General features: G+C 45.5%; 3 protein-coding genes across 7 annotated transcripts in view; 2 read left to right on the top strand and 1 right to left on the bottom strand.

Annotated features, from left to right (window-relative positions):
* The window catches only part of CABP4 (calcium binding protein 4), a 14,400-nt gene extending 6,446 nt beyond the window's left edge, over positions 1-7,954 (top strand). The window contains exons 2-5 of the mRNA XM_083444565.1: positions 1,696-1,888; positions 3,787-3,896; positions 5,656-5,803; positions 5,983-7,954. Coding sequence (XP_083300691.1) covers positions 1,696-1,888; positions 3,787-3,896; positions 5,656-5,803; positions 5,983-6,011 — 480 coding nt within the window. The 3' untranslated portion in view covers positions 6,012-7,954. The remainder of the gene's footprint in view (positions 1-1,695; positions 1,889-3,786; positions 3,897-5,655; positions 5,804-5,982) is intronic.
* Positions 1-18,429, top strand: part of MAX (MYC associated factor X) — a 703,696-nt gene that overhangs the window by 547,735 nt on the left and 137,532 nt on the right. The gene's annotated exons all lie outside the window — the stretch shown is intronic.
* On the bottom strand, positions 8,107-16,520 carry ACY3 (aminoacylase 3). Of its 5 annotated transcripts, none has more exons than XM_083443603.1 (8): positions 15,728-16,520; positions 15,028-15,190; positions 12,213-12,465; positions 11,629-11,824; positions 11,427-11,544; positions 10,158-10,265; positions 9,027-9,136; positions 8,107-8,448 (listed from the first exon to the last, which is right to left on the bottom strand). In XM_083443603.1, exons 3-8 carry the CDS (start codon positions 12,443-12,445, stop codon positions 8,254-8,256), a joined length of 960 nt encoding a protein of 319 aa, XP_083299729.1. In that variant the 5' UTR covers positions 12,446-12,465; positions 15,028-15,190; positions 15,728-16,520; the 3' UTR covers positions 8,107-8,253. The 5 variants fall into 5 exon arrangements, with proteins under 5 accessions (XP_083299729.1, XP_083299731.1, XP_083299728.1 ...); XM_083443605.1 differs by having other exon boundaries at positions 15,787-16,520; XM_083443602.1 differs by lacking the exon at positions 15,028-15,190.

Here is an 18,429-nt window from a genome sequence, read left to right as displayed (position 1 = left end):
CACATTTCATTCAAAATGCTGGGGAGGAAAAATCACATGTACAACATGAACATATGAAAATAAAATTGCTATGAATTATTTGGCACACCAACACTTCAAACCCATGAGCTAACCCAAATTGTCCTACAAACGATTAAAGAAACCACAACTTGTTTCTCCAAAGTTTGCTTTGGTTTCTAGCTGCTCTTGCCTCATGAGTTTGTAACTTAATGAACATTTCTGGGGTGGGGAATCGTGGCTAAGGAAGGGTGTTGGGTTAGCACGTAACATCAAGCCATTGTTAAAACACAAACCAAGAATCATAAGCCAACAACAAACCATGGCTTCATATTGTGCTTTGTTGGGAGTGAACAAACCACAGTTAAGCTACTGGGCAGTGTTTGAATGATCAGACAAGCCAAGGATTATAGCATTATATGCAAACTGGCCCTATGCTGCACAAAGGCCTTTCAAATTAAGAAGGTCAATAAAACAGTCATTTTTACCTTCACTCCATCACCCATTTGCTATCTCAATTCTACAAAGCAAATGCAGCAAAACGTTTGCTCACTAAATCTGGTGGAACACTCTGTCACAAGAGACTAGGGCCCTGCAGGACTTGACATCTTTCCACAGGGCCTGCAAGACAGAGTTGTTTCACCAGGCCTTTGGCCAGGGCACAGCCTGACTCCCTCCTTCGGCAATCTTCGCGGAGCTCTGGCCCAATGGTTGCCATTGGTTTGATTTGAATTAATTTTATAATGAATGATTTTAGAGTGTTGTGTTATTGACTGTTTTATTGTTGTTAGCCGCCCTGAGCCCGGCTTCAGCTTGGGAGGGCGGGATATAAATAAAATTTATTATTATTATTATTAAATGACTGTTGGTACCACATTTTTGCTGCCCCCAAACTAGGTGTTGTAATTCTCCTTGGGAACAACCTCTGCTCATCACACTGCTTTGAGGTTTGTTTGTTGTTACAATCAAGCAAAATATAAATCTTATGAAGTAAATAAATTGTGTAGCAAAGGATTCTCAGTAGATGAGATGAGCCAATAGGACACTCTGCTCCTCAGCAGGCATCCCTCAACCAGATTCCTTGATCCTCTTTATTCCACCTGCCAAGGATCTGACTGTTCCCCAATCTTTTCCATCACCATTACACATGTAATAGTTTTTTTCCACTACCATGCATGGCTGCTAGCATCCTTTTCCTAGCTGTTGTGATTCTGGGGTCAGTGCATGAGATAGCAGTTTTGGATTGGCACAAAAAGATGTGGGACACTCCCACTTGGCAATTTAATTTAGAGTTGACACTAATTACGAACTATCCATTAGTTAGGCAAAATAAGTAATGTCAACAAGGGACTTACTAGAACCATGGCATAATCACTGTTGTCTGGTCACATCGTTACATTTCATAATTAAAAACATCAAGAGCTGGAAAGCAGGACACCGGTGCCTAAATGGCCATTATAGTCCCACACAGCAATTTCATTTTTCGCAGTGCTTATCACAAACACAAAAGCTGTGCATTAAATTTCTTCAAAAGCAACTTGCCTTTATTAGTGTGAGAGACATCCAGCAACCCTTTGAAGTTTCATAACTAGAGCAACCCCTGAGGGCAAGTTTGTTCTTTCTGTTGTCCTCTTGTCTCCTCCATGACTGCATGGTCTTCCTGTGTCCCCAAGGTGAGGAGAGAGGAGGTCAAGGCAGGTATCATTGTCTCACTTCTATGAAATGTCTTTGGGACTTTTCCTTGCAGAACTGCTAGATGCCTTCAAGGAGTTTGACACTGACCAGGACGGCTACATCAGTTACAAGGACCTGGGAGAGTGCATGAGAACTATGGGCTACATGCCCACTGAGATGGAGCTGATTGAGATCTCCCAACACATCAAAATGCGCAGTGAGTTGCGGGGTGCAGGTGGGGATATGTACCCAAAATCTGCTTCAGGAAGTGCTGCCTTGTTCCTTACAGCCCGAAGGTTTCTGGCTGAATGCCCTCACCCCAAAATTGCAGTTTCAGTGGTTCCTATCACCAGGGGTAGACTTTCTGATATTTAGAATTGTCTTTAGGGACAATTAAAATAAAAGAAGCAGCAGACATTTTACAGGCTTCAGCTCCTCCCCCAGAGTCTCTAGAAGTTCTGATCGGCCAATGGAGAATGGATGCATCTTCTCCATTACACATGATATAAAGGTGCATAGGTGAGCACCAAGGATGCAGGAGAATTTTCATTCAGTTTTCGTTTAAAGGAGAATCTACCACATTTGCACTGACCGAAACAATACGCAAACCAAAACGCAGCTGCTCTTTGAAACTCGCACTGCGGTTTTCCAGCCAAATAATGTTTACAAAAATGCACATGCTATGGGAAAGTGTGCATAAAAATGAATGTATTTGGGAAAATAGCATGCCAAATTTATTATAGCAGGGGAAATTGCTTCCAAAAAATGTGTACATCGGTCAGAATTGCATACAGAAATGTGTTTATTAAGAGACGTTCATATATATATATATATATATATATATATATGCTACAAAAATGTGGAAACAGAATTTAAGAATGGAAAAATGAGAAATGAAGAGAACCGAATTCTCTCCATCCCTAGTGAACATATATTGTGGACCCTTACTTGCCTTATAAAATATTAGCTTATTTAGCTGTTCAAAATGAATCTTACCAGCTGCAGTCTGTGATATGTCAAATAGTACACAAAGCTGACAGGCAGTGTACCAGCAGCTAAAATACTAACGTTCTGCAATATATATATTTACTGTAACTAAATAAACAAGCAGCCTCCTTGCTTTTGAACAATATGATCAGACTCAGGCTGTAGATAAGCTGGTTCATTGTTGCTTGCGTTAAATGCAAAACACCAGTGCTCTGCTCCCCTTTCCTCACCACCATAACATTTTACTCCTGAGAAAGTAACTCGTTCTCTCTATTTCCAGCGTTCAGCTGTGAGTGCTGCTGCTTACGTACCCAAAACAGAACTGCCCGTGCACAAAAGGGAGGTGGTATCAGCAGATGTGGTAGAACCTCAAGGCTTGTGGAAGTACAAAAAATGTGGGAGTGGCAGCGAGGGAATACCAATGAGGACTGAACATGCTCAGTAGCCACATAATGAAGTATGACTGTTGGGTGAGAGGGGAGCAGTAAATCAGCTGGGAATGGGATAGAGCAGGGAGGTCCAACTTTTCATACCAATTGGGTAGCAAGAGTACTTCCACATGGAACCTGCAGGCCATTCACTGCCTTGTCATGCAGGAGAGGGGAGCAAGGCCAAAATCTGATGCCTCTTCCCAGCCCTCATGCTGCCTTCCCAAAGCTGATAAATTAAATGAGGCTCTGGCAGAGTACTAGAGTCCTCCCACCTCCTTCGCAAAGCTGGGGAAGGGCTAACTTGGCCTTGGGAAGGAGGTAGGATGATGCTAGGACCTTGTCAGAACTCTCACACCTCTTTTCCAAAGCCCAGCACCTCTCTTACCTGGTTTGGGAAGGTAGCACAGAGGGCTGTGGTGGGGCTGGGTGTGTGTTGTCAAATGTTGCTGGGAGCCACCAAAAAAGAGCTTGATGCCTCATGCCACATGTTGGACAGCCCTGGAATAGAGAATTATGCAAAAGAAGGGCATGGCGGACTGACTAGAACAATGAACAGGAACTCTCCATGCTGCAACATTATGCTGCAGGTTCCATTTGTGTTACTGAGTGTGCTGCAGTCATTCCGTAAAAAGTGCAGCTAGCTTCTCTGCCCAGTCCTTGGGAAGCTGACTTTTTCTCTCCTTCTCTTTCCTCATAGTGGGAGGTCGTGTAGACTTTGAGGACTTCGTAGAGATGATGGGCCCAAAGTTGCGTGAGGAGACTGCTCACATGGTGGGCGTGAGGGAGCTGAAAATTGCCTTCCGTGAGGTATGATGGGAAGCCAATCAGCGGGAGGGAAGCAGGGAATTGTGATATTCCTCAAACCATATTCCATGTAATGCTTTAGATACAACTCCACATTATATTTCCATAAGCCCTGACATTGTAAGGGATTCATCCCTGATGAATTGTAAGACACACAGAAGTATGTAGGTTCAGGCTAGAAATGTGGGTGGCAACTAGCCAGGGAATCATCTTGGCCCTCCAGATGTTGTAGAACTACATTTCCCAATATCCTTGGCCATTGGCTGTGCTTTCTGTGGCTGATGAGAGTTGTAGTTCAGCAGCACCTGGAGGGCCAAAGGCTCCTCACATCTGGTATAAGACATTCATAGCTACCCTGTCCTCTCACTACTGGAATCAAGTTATATTGTTTATCAATTATTATGGGTCAAAAAAGTAACTGATTCTCAGCAATCCACAAAACAAGGTAACTTACTAGCACTAGATCAGATTTCCTCAACCTTGGCCCTTCAGATGTTTTGAGACTATCATACCTGACCACTGGTCCTGCTAGCTAGGGATCATGGGAGTTGTAGGCCAAAAACATCTGGAGGGCCAAGGTTGAGGAAGCCTGCACTAGATAATATATTTTTCATTGTTTTTAAACTGCAAGCTTTTTGAAGACCCCATAGGGCTAGCAATATGGCATATACATTTCAGAAATAAATATGAAAGTTCTTCCAGCCTTTTCAGGGTCTTGGATAGTGCTCTGTGTGTGCAGAATAGCTCTGTGTTTGCCACATTAGTCTGTAAAACGTATCAACCATAATCTTGGCTTATTTTGGTTGGAATGCTTGGTAGTCCTACTGGCTCCACAGAATTAGAGATGACAGTTGGAAGAATGGTTGGCTGCCCATGATGGATCTTACTATAGCAAAAAAAGGGGGATTAATTAGATGAAGTATTAATACATTGCCCTCTGGCGGCTGTCTGTGTGAATAACAAAATTTATTGGCAGGTGGAACATTTCAGCCTATGCAGGAGAACATGTTTCTGTGTTGTGCAAGCTCCTAGGGGGCAAGTAGTACGCCTTAGATATGACTAACATGTGTTCAAAAGCATATCTCCTGTCTTAGTGCTGGTGTCTGTGATGTCTCTTCATTGAGCTGCTATGTGCACATAAGATGAACCGAGACAAGAGGTGCCTGATAGGTTTCTCTTGATGCTATGGAACAAGGAGCGGCTTCTAAAATAAGCTAAAACAACCTTACCTTGGTAGGGCTGCAGGCAGCTGTGTTAGACCCGGCAAATGTAAATGGTATATGAGCTTGCTTCTCACACCCAGGTACCCACAGTGGTGAGAGACAGCTGCTTCTCCCTGGGGCAACTGCACACTATGTATGTATAAAGGAGTGGAGCCAATGGCCTTTGGCACTACATGAGGAGGTGAAATACTAGATGAATGAGAAAGACACCTGCAACTGTCTCTCACTAGATGGGTACTTCATTCATTCATTCATTCATTCATTCATTCATTTACACAACACCCCACACACTCCTGAAGGGCACGATACCACAGGGAAACAACTCCTTTGCTGCTGCAGGTGGTTGTGTGAAGGGGACCAAAGCTACTAGTAAATGCTTGTCAGCTTAGGATAGAGGAGCCGAGGTGGAGTGGGGTGACCAGGATTGGGGATCATGGGGGTAAGCATGAAAAGAGGAGGATCTTGGGGGATCTGAGGGGAAAGGAAACCAAAGTGTCTGAGCTGGAGGTAACATTGTGCATGTGCCCTTCTTTCTGAAGTTTGACACAGATGGGGATGGAGCGATCAGTGGGGCAGAGCTGCGCCAGGCCATGACTGTACTCCTGGGGGAGCAACTCAGTGGCCAGGAAGTGGATGAGATCCTGCAGGACATGGACCTCAATGGGGATGGAAGCGTGGACTTTGATGGTGAGAGAATGGAGCACCTTCCCTATTAACAGTCTTCTCTAAATGCAACAGGGGTTAGGGGGGATAGATACAGAATAGATGTGGATTGTGGCTAACGTCATGTGTATGACATGGGGGATGCAGAGGGTGCACGCAGTGGCTACCTCGGGAACTGATTCTCCTCTTCCCACCTGTTTCAGAGTTTGTGATGATGCTGTCAAGCAGGTAACAAGATCCAAAGGGGAAGTGAGTGTTTTCTTACTTCCAGAATTACTGCCCTTTCCCCCTGATAGCCAGAGGGAGCTGGCTGCCCCTTGATGTCTCTTCACCTCCTGGAGATAGTGGGGCAACACCCACAGAAGGCTGCAGTATCTCCTCCAATTCTGAGTCCTTCAGTGAAAACCCATGCACACCCAACTACCAGCTGACTCCACCGTCACATGGTGCAAGATATCTCAGGGGGAAAACTCTGACCCAGGGGAGCTATCCTGCAGCTGGGCTCCTGAAGAGGCCTCCTCTCTCCTCTGGATATGGAAGATCGTTCCCAACTATGGATCACATCTGAAGCTTTGGGTGATCTTCCTGTATCCAAGCTTTCTGCACAGTATTATTCTATTTTATTCTTTCAATTCTATATGACAAACCAATCTAATATCTGTCTGTCTGGCATACAAAATCTCAGTTAAAAGCAAAACACTATAACAGATAATATCAAAGCAAAATACATTCAGTTTGGGGCTTCATCCATGAGCCCAGAATTCCTGGAGAATCCCACTAAAATCAGGGAGTCGTTCAGAGCAAAATTTCATATTTCACTCCCCCTTGGGATGTCAGTATTCTCCTGAACTTGAATGGTGGTATCCATATATCTCCAGGGCAAAACAAAGACATGAATGAAAGGCCTGTTTGCAGAGGCCTTAAGATGGAAAGGGAAGAAATGAACCTTAGTGTGCTTCTGTCCGTCCCCACTAGGCTACATTACTGGGGGTGCGTGTGCACTGTCTTGCTAAATCAATACAACAAAACTCAGGCCAGTAGCAAACTGGAAGAACTAGCCCAATGCTATGTATTTCCAGAAAATGTGAAGTGCTCCCCAAGGACTACCTTGTTGAAGCCTCAACTTTTTATTTTTTGTAGTGCAACAGTTTAAGCCACAGTTCAAGTCCTTTCTCTCTCCTATGCCAAGAGCTGGCAGGAGCCTGTACTGCAAAATAAAAGGGTTTGCAGAGCATAGCTCAGTGTTGGAGCAAATATCCCACGTTCTAAAGTTCCCAGGCTGCATCACCAGAGTTTTGAGCCAAGAGGTAGGGTAGTGGCAGGAAGGTTAGGAAAGCTCCACTGAATGAAACCCCAGAGAGTTACCACCAGGCAGAGAAGACAGTGGGTCTTGACTAGGTAGCCCAACTGAGTATGGGATAACCTCATAGGTAGCATATTGGGGGGAAATGGAAAAGCAGCATTGTATGCAACAAGCAGTGGGGCAGATCCAATGCCGTTAACAATTAGGCACCCAGAATCGTAAGACTGTGAGCTCTGGGGAACCTTTCATTCATAAGATTATGTATCTATTTTAGAAGTGAGAGAGAATCCTTCTTCCCTCCTCCCACACACCCATCGGATAACGCTGCCATTATCTCATTGGTCATTCCCAACAGTGTCACCACTGAGAGGGAAAGGGTGGCCACCTGCTTTACCTTACAGGGGACAGTCCTCTAATTGGAAGGTCATCTCTAACTGAAGGGCAATCCAGTCCAAGTCCATTTTAAAGTTAAAGAACCATAAGAAGGAAGGGCAGGGGCCTTGTATATGAGAGAGCTGGATCCCTGAAGTTTCCCATTCACAGCACGGGGCGGGAGACTGAGCTGGCACACAAGTCACCTGGTCACAGTCTTTCCCAGTATAGTGAGATGCATTGCACTTTCATTTAAATTATAAACATTTTCAAAATTTGCAATGATACACGTAAAATTGGAATAAGCATCCTTTTATTTTTGTAGCCACCCTCATGAAGAAGGACATTTGGGGGGTAGGGCAGCTGAGCCTGAGCTTAAAAAGGCTCAGGCAGTCCTGAATAGATCACAGGATTTGAATCTAGACTCACACCTTGTATTCATGCTAACTCTAACCATATTAGAACACCGTGATCCACTCCACCAGAACAGTTCCACCCCACAGATAATAAAAGGCAATCTAGAAAACTTGCAGGGGGACCAGCCCAGTGCAAATTCTTTGGATGAAAAGGCAATGAACTACTGTTTTAGAGAATGATGTTATCGTATCCTATAAGCACATGATAGAGCTGTCTCCAGTAATAAACTATGAAATTATACAAGGACTCTTTATTTTTTTGTGCAAATATACGGTGCCTAGGCGAGGTACACTACAGAGGCTTCTTAGACGATATAAAATGTATTCATTTGAACTGGCTTCTGGTGATGTCTGGTTTGTTCCTGGGATTAAACGTGACTTATTTAAAGCTCCTTCTGCAGTGCAGGCTGGGCGAATGTGCGTTTCTCCATCTTGACGAAGGCCACTTTCTTCTCATAGTAGGCTGCCTCATTGATGAAGGCTGGGTAGGTGATGCTGTCACCCTCATACAGAATCACATCTCCACTGAGCGTCTGGAAAATGGGGTCTCCGGGCTTCAGGGGCTGGAAATCTTTATCCTAAAGAGAGAGGATTTGATTCTAAGCTAAAGGCAGAACAGTCAGAAGAATCACCTGGAGCAAGCATTCCTACATCTTCTCTGCACGGGAGTGGCAAGAGCAACTCTCACAGAAGCTGGAACAGATGCAGCAAGGGTGATGGGTGATAAGATGTAGTAGAAAGTGACAGCTAAGACACTTACAACAATTGTGCATGGGAAAGAATTTTGGCAGTTGCAGGTTTGGCAGGTTCCTCTCTTTTGTAACACCTACCAACATTCTCATTTCTACACACTTTTTAAAGGTGTGAGAGCCTAGTCCTTTAACACATTGTGTAGGACAGGCATGGCCAAACTCAGCCCTCCAGATGTTTTTGGGACTACAATTCCCATCATCCCTGACCGCTGGTCCTGTTAGCTAGGGATGATGGGAGTTGTAGGCCAACAAGATCTGGAGTGCCAAGTTTGGCCATGCCTGGTGTAGGAGAAGAAGCAGCTGCTACAAAGATGCATACAGATTACACTTTTTACACACACAGAAGGGGGGGGGGAGAGAGAGGAGTCTGCTCCCCCCTTCTTTCCTTTTCCCTCCATACTCACCTGTAGACTGGGATGTATCACAGCAGAGATCTCACCATCAGGATAGCGGGGGAAATCCACACGTTCAACCACCTTGTATGCTTCAGTCTCAAAGGCTGGGAACAATGTGCCTGACAAGAGGAGATGGAAAGACAACCAGACCATAGAAAGGGAGAGTACCTCACTTAATGGCCAATGGTCCATTAAAGTAAAGGTAGAGGGACCCCTGACCATTAGGTCCAGTCGTGACCGTGGGGTTGCGGAGCTCATCTCGCTTTATTGGCTGAGGGAGGCGGCGTACAGCTTATGGGTCATGTGGCCAGCATAACTAAGCTGCTTCTGGCGAACCAGAGCACCAAACAAAAATGCTGTTTACCTTCCCACCAGAGTGGTGCCTATTTATCTACTTGCACTTTGAGGTGCTTTCGAACTGCTAGGTTGGCAGGAGCAGGGACCGAGCAATGGGAGCTCCCCCCGTCGCAGGGATTCGAACCACCGACCTTCTGATCAGCAAGTCCTAGGCTTGCTGATAAACTCGCTGTTTACTGCTGAATCAGAACAAGCGTCAATTTGCAGAAAACCCTATTGACATTTGTTCTGATTCAGCAATAAACAGAAGGTTTCCCAGGGAAAACAGCAAGGCAAAAGAAAAGCTCTTGGACCCATGCCAGTCACATCCATTTAGCTCAAGGGTGGAGGCCAAATGTGGCTTCCTAGGGGCTCTTTATCAGGCCCTCATGCCTCTCCCCAGACCACACCCCTTCCCTAGACCACAAAGGCCCTGCTCTGAGATTTCATCAGGTGCTTTTGCCTGGCTGGAATTTGCCCTTCAGCAGCAACAATGCCTCTCACTTGGCCGGATGGAAGACGAAGAGGAGTGTGTTTGTCAAAACCTCTGACCTTTGCATGGCTGGAATGGCACCTACTGTGCAAAGGGAAGTCTCTCACCCATGGCTCCGCCCATTTTGCCACTGGCTCTGCCCCACCCACTTTTGTCTCTAGGCCTGGGCACCACTGTCACAAGGCCTCCCAGGAGGAGGCTCCTCGTGAGGGAATGCAGTCCCTGAGGGTGAAAAGAGTTCCCACCTCTGATTTTGCCCAGCTCCAAATCCCAAGAATCAGTACAGAACAAGGAATGATGGGATAGGTCACCTTTGTTAAAAAGCTCAATGAAGTCCAGAGCACAGGCCATGATGGATCTCATCTGAGCAAGGCAGTCCGCTCGCGCCATGCCTTGGGGCTGAGGACCCAGCTCTAACGCTGCAGGGGAATAACAGAGAAGTGATTATGGAATTATCCCAGCAGAGTCCCTCTGCCTATCTTACGTAAAGCATGAGCTTCCCGAAAGCCTTTTGCATAACTGGCACAGCGGTGGTCTGATCCTGTGCATTTCACTCCCTTGCTTTGGTAATTTTTTAAGCACAGCATGCCATTACCTTTGGGTCGAACACCTGCTGTTAGTACACCTATATGAAACACATTTCCACCCTAGCCCTGCTCAGTATCAAAACCAGTGTGGTATAGCATCGTTGTTGAGAGTGTTGGATTTGGAGGACGGTAGCCTGGGTTTAAATCCCCCCCTCACCCACAAAACGTATTGGGTGGTCTTGGACCACTCACTGCTTCTTAGTTTATTCTTCCTCCCAGGGTTATTGTGAGTGTAAAGGGGAGGGAAAACATGTCTCCTACCCTGAGCTCCTCTGGGGAGCATGATACACATTTATTTATTTATTTATTTATTTATTTATTTGTTTGTTTGTTTATTTAAAAAACACCTCATGAGTGAGTAGATAAATAGGTATCTCAATACGGCCCACTGTGCCATGCCAAGAACCAAAAACATGTAGTGGCCCTTGAAGGCCATGACAACTACAACAACTCATGTAGGTGAGAAAAACTGGCATTTAAGACCCGAGCACAATGGGAGACTGGGGCATCTGAAGTATAACTTAGTTAGCTGTTGCATATTTAAGGCCCATCACCCGAAACCTAAATAAATCTATTCCATCTGGGTCCTTCCCCTTCAAAAGACAGGCACCCCCTAAAACAGAAGTGAGGAACCTCTGGTTCACAGTACAATCTTGGCCTGCTTGGGGATGTCCAATTTGGCCAGGAAGCAATTTTCCCCAAACCACATCCATCTGCCAATCAGCTCACTTCAGTCCCCTGCTGAGAATGGGCGCATGCAGCCAAAGCAGCAGGTTTTAACCCTTGCTCATCAGCTAATGACCCTCTGCTGGACAGCTGAAGAGCAGAGAGTTCAGTCCTGCTGGTTGCTGAATGCACTGGCAAAGCAGACCCCCTCCCTGCATCATGACGTGATGACTGACAGGTGAGTGGCCCTGCCCCTCCTGTCAAAGTTGACCTAGAACGGATAGTTCTCTGCCATCAGGAATGCCCAGGCTGATTATCACTCCCTACCTATTCCAGCTTTGGCCACTGAAGTGAGGTAAAGAGTCTCCTCTCCTGGCTGCTCATAAAGGAAGATGGTGCAGGGCCCCATTGAGTAATGCTTCTGTGGAGAAAAGAACAGAAGCAACTTTTAAGAGGAAACTTCAGCCTTACTTCCCTGAAAAAGCTGGAGAAATGAGATTTTCAGGAGATCCCAGGATCATGGGCTTACCTGAATGTAGTGACACATGTGCATGGGCAACAGGCAGTGCTCAGTGGCCACAAAAAGGCAGGCGCCCATGTTGGCTGTGGTGTTATGTAGGTCAAACATAAAGTCATAGGCCTGAGATGAACCCCTGGGCCCAAAACTCTGGTCGATCTCCTGAGCACGTTGAACTTCATAGTGGTCTATGTCAGAGTCCTTGGAGCTAAGAAACAGATGAGCAAAACAAAGGTGAGGGTAAATTGGCAGATTCCTGGGCCAAAAGTGGGACTTCAACCAGGACTGAAGGTGAGATGACATTTTCCCATGGAGGTCTTCCAGATGTTTCTGAACTACAACTCCCATCAGCCCTAGCAAGCCTGGCCAATGGCCTGGGATGAGAGGAGTTGTAGTTCAGAAACATCTAGAGGGCCAAAAGTTCCCCACCCTAGCCTTATGCAGCAAAAGCCCGCCTTGAGTGATGATTTAGCACTCCAACACATCCTCAGATCTAGCTGAGAGGAATGCAAGTCAAAGAGGTTTCCCTTCCCCAGTAGCAGGAGTGGCATAACTCTTGCCTTTCCTAGGGAAGCTCTGCAGGGTCATAGACTCACGTGAGAAATTCATTGAGGAAAGCCCGATTAAGATCCCTCCCAATGTAGCGCACACATTGCTCAACTGCCCGTGGGTTGCCCAGGAAGGGCGTAGCTTGGAAGGTGCCGCGTTGCAACTCAGAGGGGTCCCTGAGCCAGTGCTTGGCCAGGTAAACTCCCGACATCTCATTCCCATGAGTGCCCCCAGAAACGGCCACTCGTTTCAAGGAGGGAAGACGCTGAAGTTCCGCCATGACTGCGGTAGTTTTGGCTCCTGTTAGGAGAAAGAAAGCCAAGAAATGACTGTTGCCCTTTTGGAAACATCAGAGAAAAGAATTCCCCCCATTTGCACCTAGCCAAACCATTTCTGTCCCCCAAAGCTCTCCTTAATAGCCACTTCTGCAAAGCCTTTGTTTGTTTATTTCATAACATTTATATGCTGTTTGATTGTAAAAAAACATTCAAAGCAGTTTACAAAAGATAAAACAGTAAAATTTCAACCCTATTTTAAAACATACCGATGTTAAAATACTAAAACAGATTAAAATTACTTCCTAAGCATCAGGGTGGGCTTGCCTAAACAAGAATGTTTCTGGCAGGCACCAAAGAGAGTGCAATGAAGCTGCCTCTTGATCTCAAGAGGCAGGGAGTTCCAAAGTGTAGGCGCTGCCACACTAAAAGACAGTTCTTACAAATACAGAACAGATATTATGTGGCACCTATTATGTAGTGCCAATTTCGCCAATAGAAATGGCCGAGGGGGCATATGGAGGGTAAGGTGATCTCATACATAAACCGGTCCCCAGTTCTTAAGGGCTTTATATCCTAACAGTGACACCTTAAACTTGGCTCGGCAGCCAGTGCAGATCTCTGAGCACAGGTGTTATATGCTGACAAGGCCTCACTCTTGCCAGCAATCATGCTGCAGCATTTTGTACTAACTGCAGTTTCCGGATCAAGCAAGAGGGAAACCCCACATAGAGTACATTGCAGTAAATCCACAGCTTTGAAAATCCACGAACTACTGTGGCAAGGCTTTCCCAGTCCAGGAAGGACTGTTGCTGTTGAATCAGTCGCAGCTGGTCAAAGGAACTTCTAGCCACAGAGCCTCCTGTGACCAAGCTGGACGAGAAGCACCCCCAAATTGTGAACCTGCTCCTTCAGAGGGAGTGCAGCCCCATCCAGGGTAGGCAACTGACCATTTTCTCAGCCACGGGAGCTACTCACCCCCAGCGCCTCTGCTTGTTTTAGCTCATCCATTTCACAGCTGCATCCAGGCATTGGCCCAGGAACTGCGCAGCAGCCTCTTTTGATTCAACGATTAAGGAGAAATAACCATTAGCACCTTGCCCCCAAACTCCTAATGACCACTCCCAGCGACTTCATGCATAATAATATTAAACAGCAGTGGAGATAAGACAGTCCCCTGCAGCACCCCATAAGAGCCACCAGGGGGCACTCTCCCAATGCTACTCTCTGGACTTGGTTCTGAAGGCAGGATTGGGACCACTGTAATACCGTGCTCCCAATTTCCATTTTCTGAAGCCGGTCCAGGACTTTCAAATCCTCACGCATCCTACAGTGTCTTCAAATAGTTAACTTTCTGCTGATTCCATTTCTCCACCTCATCAGGACTTGGCAACCTCCCTTCACCCTGGCATGACTTGAAAGCATAGGTGCTATTTGGAGAGACCAGCAGAGGGAGTTTGCATCTAAAGTGACTATTATCTCAAACATTTAAATGGTCTGCATGTTATTGGTATGCATATGCAAAAAGCCACAAATCTCTTGCTTAAAAAACATGTGCACACCCACCCACATGACTTTAATTATTATGAAATTTAAATAATAAAAAAGAGGGAGGAGGGAGAAACACTCATGTTCTCAAGTTTCATCTTTCATAATGTCATGAATTTGGCCATCTTGATAATGGGGAACGCCCAGCTGATGAGCGGCCAGGGACGTTAACAAAAGAACTGCTGTAGTCATTAATAACTTAATATGTTTTTCTGATAGTTGGGAATCTGGCAGCCTTTAGAATGCAACACCCAGGAGCATTTGGGTACACGACATTCCTCATATCTAAGCTGAGGGGCAAAGAAGCAGTTTGTCACCAGCTTTCAATTAGGAAAGGATCAGAGAGAGACTTTGTTAAGACAATTGGACATAGTTTTCACCCTCCATCAACTCCTTGAACCTTATGGAGAGACACTTTCATTTGATTGCCTTTCTTGGAACGTCTAAAACTACAACCATCAGCCGCTATTTTGCTTTCTTTTCTGTACAGCTACTAAGCTCTGTAATCCTTGTATGGCTATGTTTCATTACTTGAAATTAAAAATAAATTGCAAAAATCAAAAGAAGTAGATGAAAGGACCAGGAGACATTTGGAGGCAGCATATGGAGCTATGAGTTGGCTGGTTGTGGAGTGCCATGGGGTGCAGAGGTTCTCCTTGGAATCTGATGCCCAGTTAAATTTGCTGTCTGCTACAGAGGCTATCCCTTCCACAGCTACCACCACCTCTGAAAAAAAACCTTTGCCATCCCCTTCCCTTTCAAACATGGCACAGTTGCTTGTGATCATTGCTGTGCACACTATGGATTTTCTGCCTCAGGCACCCAAATGCCATAGGTTGTTGCCTCTGCAGCATGCGTGTTGTTGGGATTTTTTGTTTTTGTTTTGCAATACGCCTTTCTGTCTGCCAGCGCGCCTGCCTGATTCTAACCATGAAGACAGACTTCATGGGAGGGAGCTAGACAGCTGATGTGTGAGCTGGGCAGCTCAGTTGGTAGAGCAGAAGTCTTTTAATCTCAGGGTTGTGGGTTCAAGACTCACGTCGGGCAAAAGAGTCCTGCACTGCAGGGGATGGACTAGATGACCCTCATGGTCCCTTCCAGCTCTACAATTCTATGAAGACAAGACTGTGACTCTTCTATAGGACTGCACAGGGGTGGACAGGTGAATGGAAGCTGCAATGTAGACCCCTTGCTCCTTCTGCCTGCCAGGTTAAACAGTGAAAGAGCAGAGATAAGTTTCAGTTAGAGTGGCCACTCAGCACACCACTAAAATGAGGACATGCAATACCAGCAAAAAGGTAAAAAAAAAGAGAGACACGTATTTGCATATGCTAATTGATATGGATGCAAGTTTACAAACAATATCTATAACATCTTTTTTTTTCTTTTACAGAAAGATAGGACCACACAATTAATAAAACATGTATAAAACAAAATGTAACTATGGTTAATTCACATGTGGACCTATTGTTTTGCAGGAAAGCCCCTCAAGAAGGCCTTTTGGGGCTGAACACATGGGGCATTTTAACAACAACAAGAACAACAATAACAATAACAATAACAATAATATTCTTCAGCATCTTTGACCCTTCTCTTTTTTATATATTTCCAGTGGAAAGCTTCAAATCCTCAATTTTCCCAACTAAAAGAGCAGGAAAAATGGACCCTGTCAGTGTCACCAAGATGGTGACATGGTGCATGATGGGGCCAAGTTCAGCAAAGGGGAAATTCTAGCTTACCTTAAAATGCTCCGAAAAGAGCTAGCTGCTGAAATTGAAAATGGCAGCTAGAGACTTACAATTATGCCTGGAGAAGCAGGAGAACATGCAGGGTAAAATCTTATGTTCAGATCTGGGCCTTCTGGAGAGAGGAATGGGAGGGATCCGCGTCATTTATATTGCACTGGTTCCAGGACTTGAAATTGCCAGTAGAAGTGACCTGGCAGGACACTGAACAAGCTTATGGGGCCCCCAGTCCAAGGGAGCCAAACAGCGGTGAAGTGAAAGATCTAGTGATAAGATTTAAGAGGTTTACAATTAAAGAAGCTGTGCTTAAGACGTTGCACAATTTCCACGTGCTGAAACATGAGGAAGTGAAAGTTCAGCGTGTTAAGATCTATTTTTGAAACCCTGGGACAGCGGCAGAGCTTCAACCTATAATGGAGAAACTGCAGAAAGCTAGGATTGCAGTATTGTTGGGGATTTCATCTTTAAGTTGGCTGGCAATTTTTACTCTGCATCCATCCTGCCAGAAGTGGGAGGGCTGCTAGCTGATCTGCAGCTAGAAACCTCTGAGGGGGTGCAAACAGAGGAAGCAGATGATGCAAGTGGCAGCCACGATTCTTTCTAGGAACAGCAGAAGAAGAAATCCAGAAATGGCTGCCTTCTGGGGAAGACGATAAGGAAATTGGAGCCACTGGGAGAAAACAGGGCAAGGAGTTAGTTGAATACCACCCATGAGATACAACTAAATCTCTTGAGAGGGGTCAATGTAGAAAAACAGCTACAATGCTCAAAAGGGCCAAGCTGAATGCAAATAATGCTCTGATGGTAGGAACAGCTGATCTGCCAAGAGAAAGAGCACAAGGCATTGTGACTGAGGCACCACTGACACTTGGCCCTCTGTTGAACTTTAAAGTTTAGCAGAGACAAACTTTCAACAATGTTTGCCACAGTGGTAGCAAAATGGCAGTGGTGACCACCCTCTCTGTGACTACCATAACTGCCTCTGAGGAAAGGCCTCCTCCTTGCAGTGTGATACTGAGCTGCAAAGATGCTGCAAGGATGTCCTTGCACTGGAGGCAGTGGCAGAGGAAAGAGGAGCAGCAGCAGAGAAGTAGTGGAAGGCAGCAAGAGGAGAAGAGGAAAGGTGGTGTCGGCAACAAGGGTCACGGCGAAGGGGAGGGAAAGCAGCAAGCAGCAACCACGACCTACATCGGCACAGCGTACTGTGTTCCATCCAGTGCTTTTTTCGGTGGGGGGCACACAGGGGTACACACACCCCTAAACATTTTGTGAATCTAAGTTTGGCCTCATTGAGGGGCAGTATTTCAATACGAGTAGGAAAATGAGAGTACCCCTAAACATTTTTATTTTAGAAAAAAGCACTGCTTTTGCCCATCTTTTATGGCTCTATAATTGGATTTCAACTCCCATCACCCCTGATCATTAGCCATGCTGGCTGGGCCTGAAAGGAGCTCCAAAAGCATCTGCAGGGCCACATGTTCCCCATTCTTAAAGTAGGAAGTGACCTGAAAAGCAGAAAGTTGAGAAAACAATGGCTGGGTGCAATTGGAGAAAGAAAGAGCCATGTAGGACTGAGCAAAGTTATACGTAAGACATACAGATAGGAGGAGCTGTACACTGTGGGCAAGGAGGAAGCTGGCAAGAGAGCACAGTTTGTAGACTGGAGTCCAGACCAGACAGCATTTATGCTACCATTTATGAATGAAATAGGAGGGCAACTCTTCCAGTTGTGGTTTCCACCGTCACTTCAGCATTGTGACCAAACAACCCTAAGAGGGTGAGAAGGGCCATAGTACTAAATGTCCCATATTAATTTGAATTAAGCAGCTCATTATTTGGCTGCCAGTTCCTAATCTGTACAAATCCACATACCTGCAGCTGGAGAGTCCACAAACTTGCAAGTATCTTGTGAAGACTTCGCAGAACTGGCGGAAGGACAACTTTGAGGAAATCCAAAGATATCTGGAAGAAGGACTTATGAGAAGAATAGGAAACATTTGTGCCCCATAAGATGATTTAGTTTACCAAAGTGTGTGGAAAAATGTAAATGAACACAGTCCTGCTATCCAGAGTAAGCTCTTGGCCTTCACGATGTTCGGTGGGAAATAACAGAAGTTGGGAACACTTACCCGTCAGAGGACTTAAATTAATATGGGTTCTTAGCTCAGGACGGCTCCTGTCGCCTCAGTGCACTTGAGCTGTTAGAGTCACAGTGAGGCTGGAAAGCGAACATTTAACCTTTAGCTCTAGCTGTTTGGAGCCTGGTGAATTATTTTCTTGTTGCAATTGCCAGTGACCTATGGACCACACTGCATCTGCACCAAAATGTTGCCCTGTCTTAAGTTCTGAGTCAAAGAACCCAAACTGGGCAAGAAATTAAAAATAATTGCTAGGGATTAAGTATGAAATCACCCCAGCCTGAGTGGTTGGGTTCACACTTGCAGGACATTTGCAGACTATTGCTATTTTCAGGTGGGATTCAATCACGTAGTGGCAAATTCAGGCTGCACAATGCCAGTTGATTGGGAGGTTTTGCACAAGAAGCCCGCTCATTAACTAGCTGACATTGCCTCTCCACCCTGTAAACAAATCAGGATGAATGCTCAGTAACCATGTTGCCTGGGAGCACCCTGAGTTGTGCACTCCAGCCCCCTAGAATCTAGTCCTAGACAAAGGATAAGACATAATACTGTCTA

This window comes from Podarcis tiliguerta (genome assembly GCF_965153285.1).
Source record: "Podarcis tiliguerta genome assembly, chromosome: 1".
In the NCBI taxonomy this organism is placed as follows: Eukaryota; Metazoa; Chordata; class Lepidosauria; order Squamata; family Lacertidae; genus Podarcis; species Podarcis tiliguerta.
Note: the sequence above shows the minus strand (reverse complement) of the source record. Positions and strands in the feature narration are given on the sequence as shown.

What these genes read in the sequence shown, in the direction of transcription:
- ACY3 (XM_083443603.1), bottom strand. Translation starts at nt 12,445, where the DNA reads ATGGCGGAACTTCAGCGTCTTCCCTCCTTGAAACGAGTGGCCGTTTCT. An exon ending in TTCCTCAATGAATTTCTCAC is followed by an intron (nt 11,825 to 12,212) that starts GTGAGTCTATGA and finishes TCTGTTTCTTAG; the next exon opens with CTCCAAGGACTCTGACATAG. An exon ending in ACATGTGTCACTACATTCAG is followed by an intron (nt 11,545 to 11,628) that starts GTAAGCCCATGA and finishes TCCTCTTAAAAG; the next exon opens with TTGCTTCTGTTCTTTTCTCC.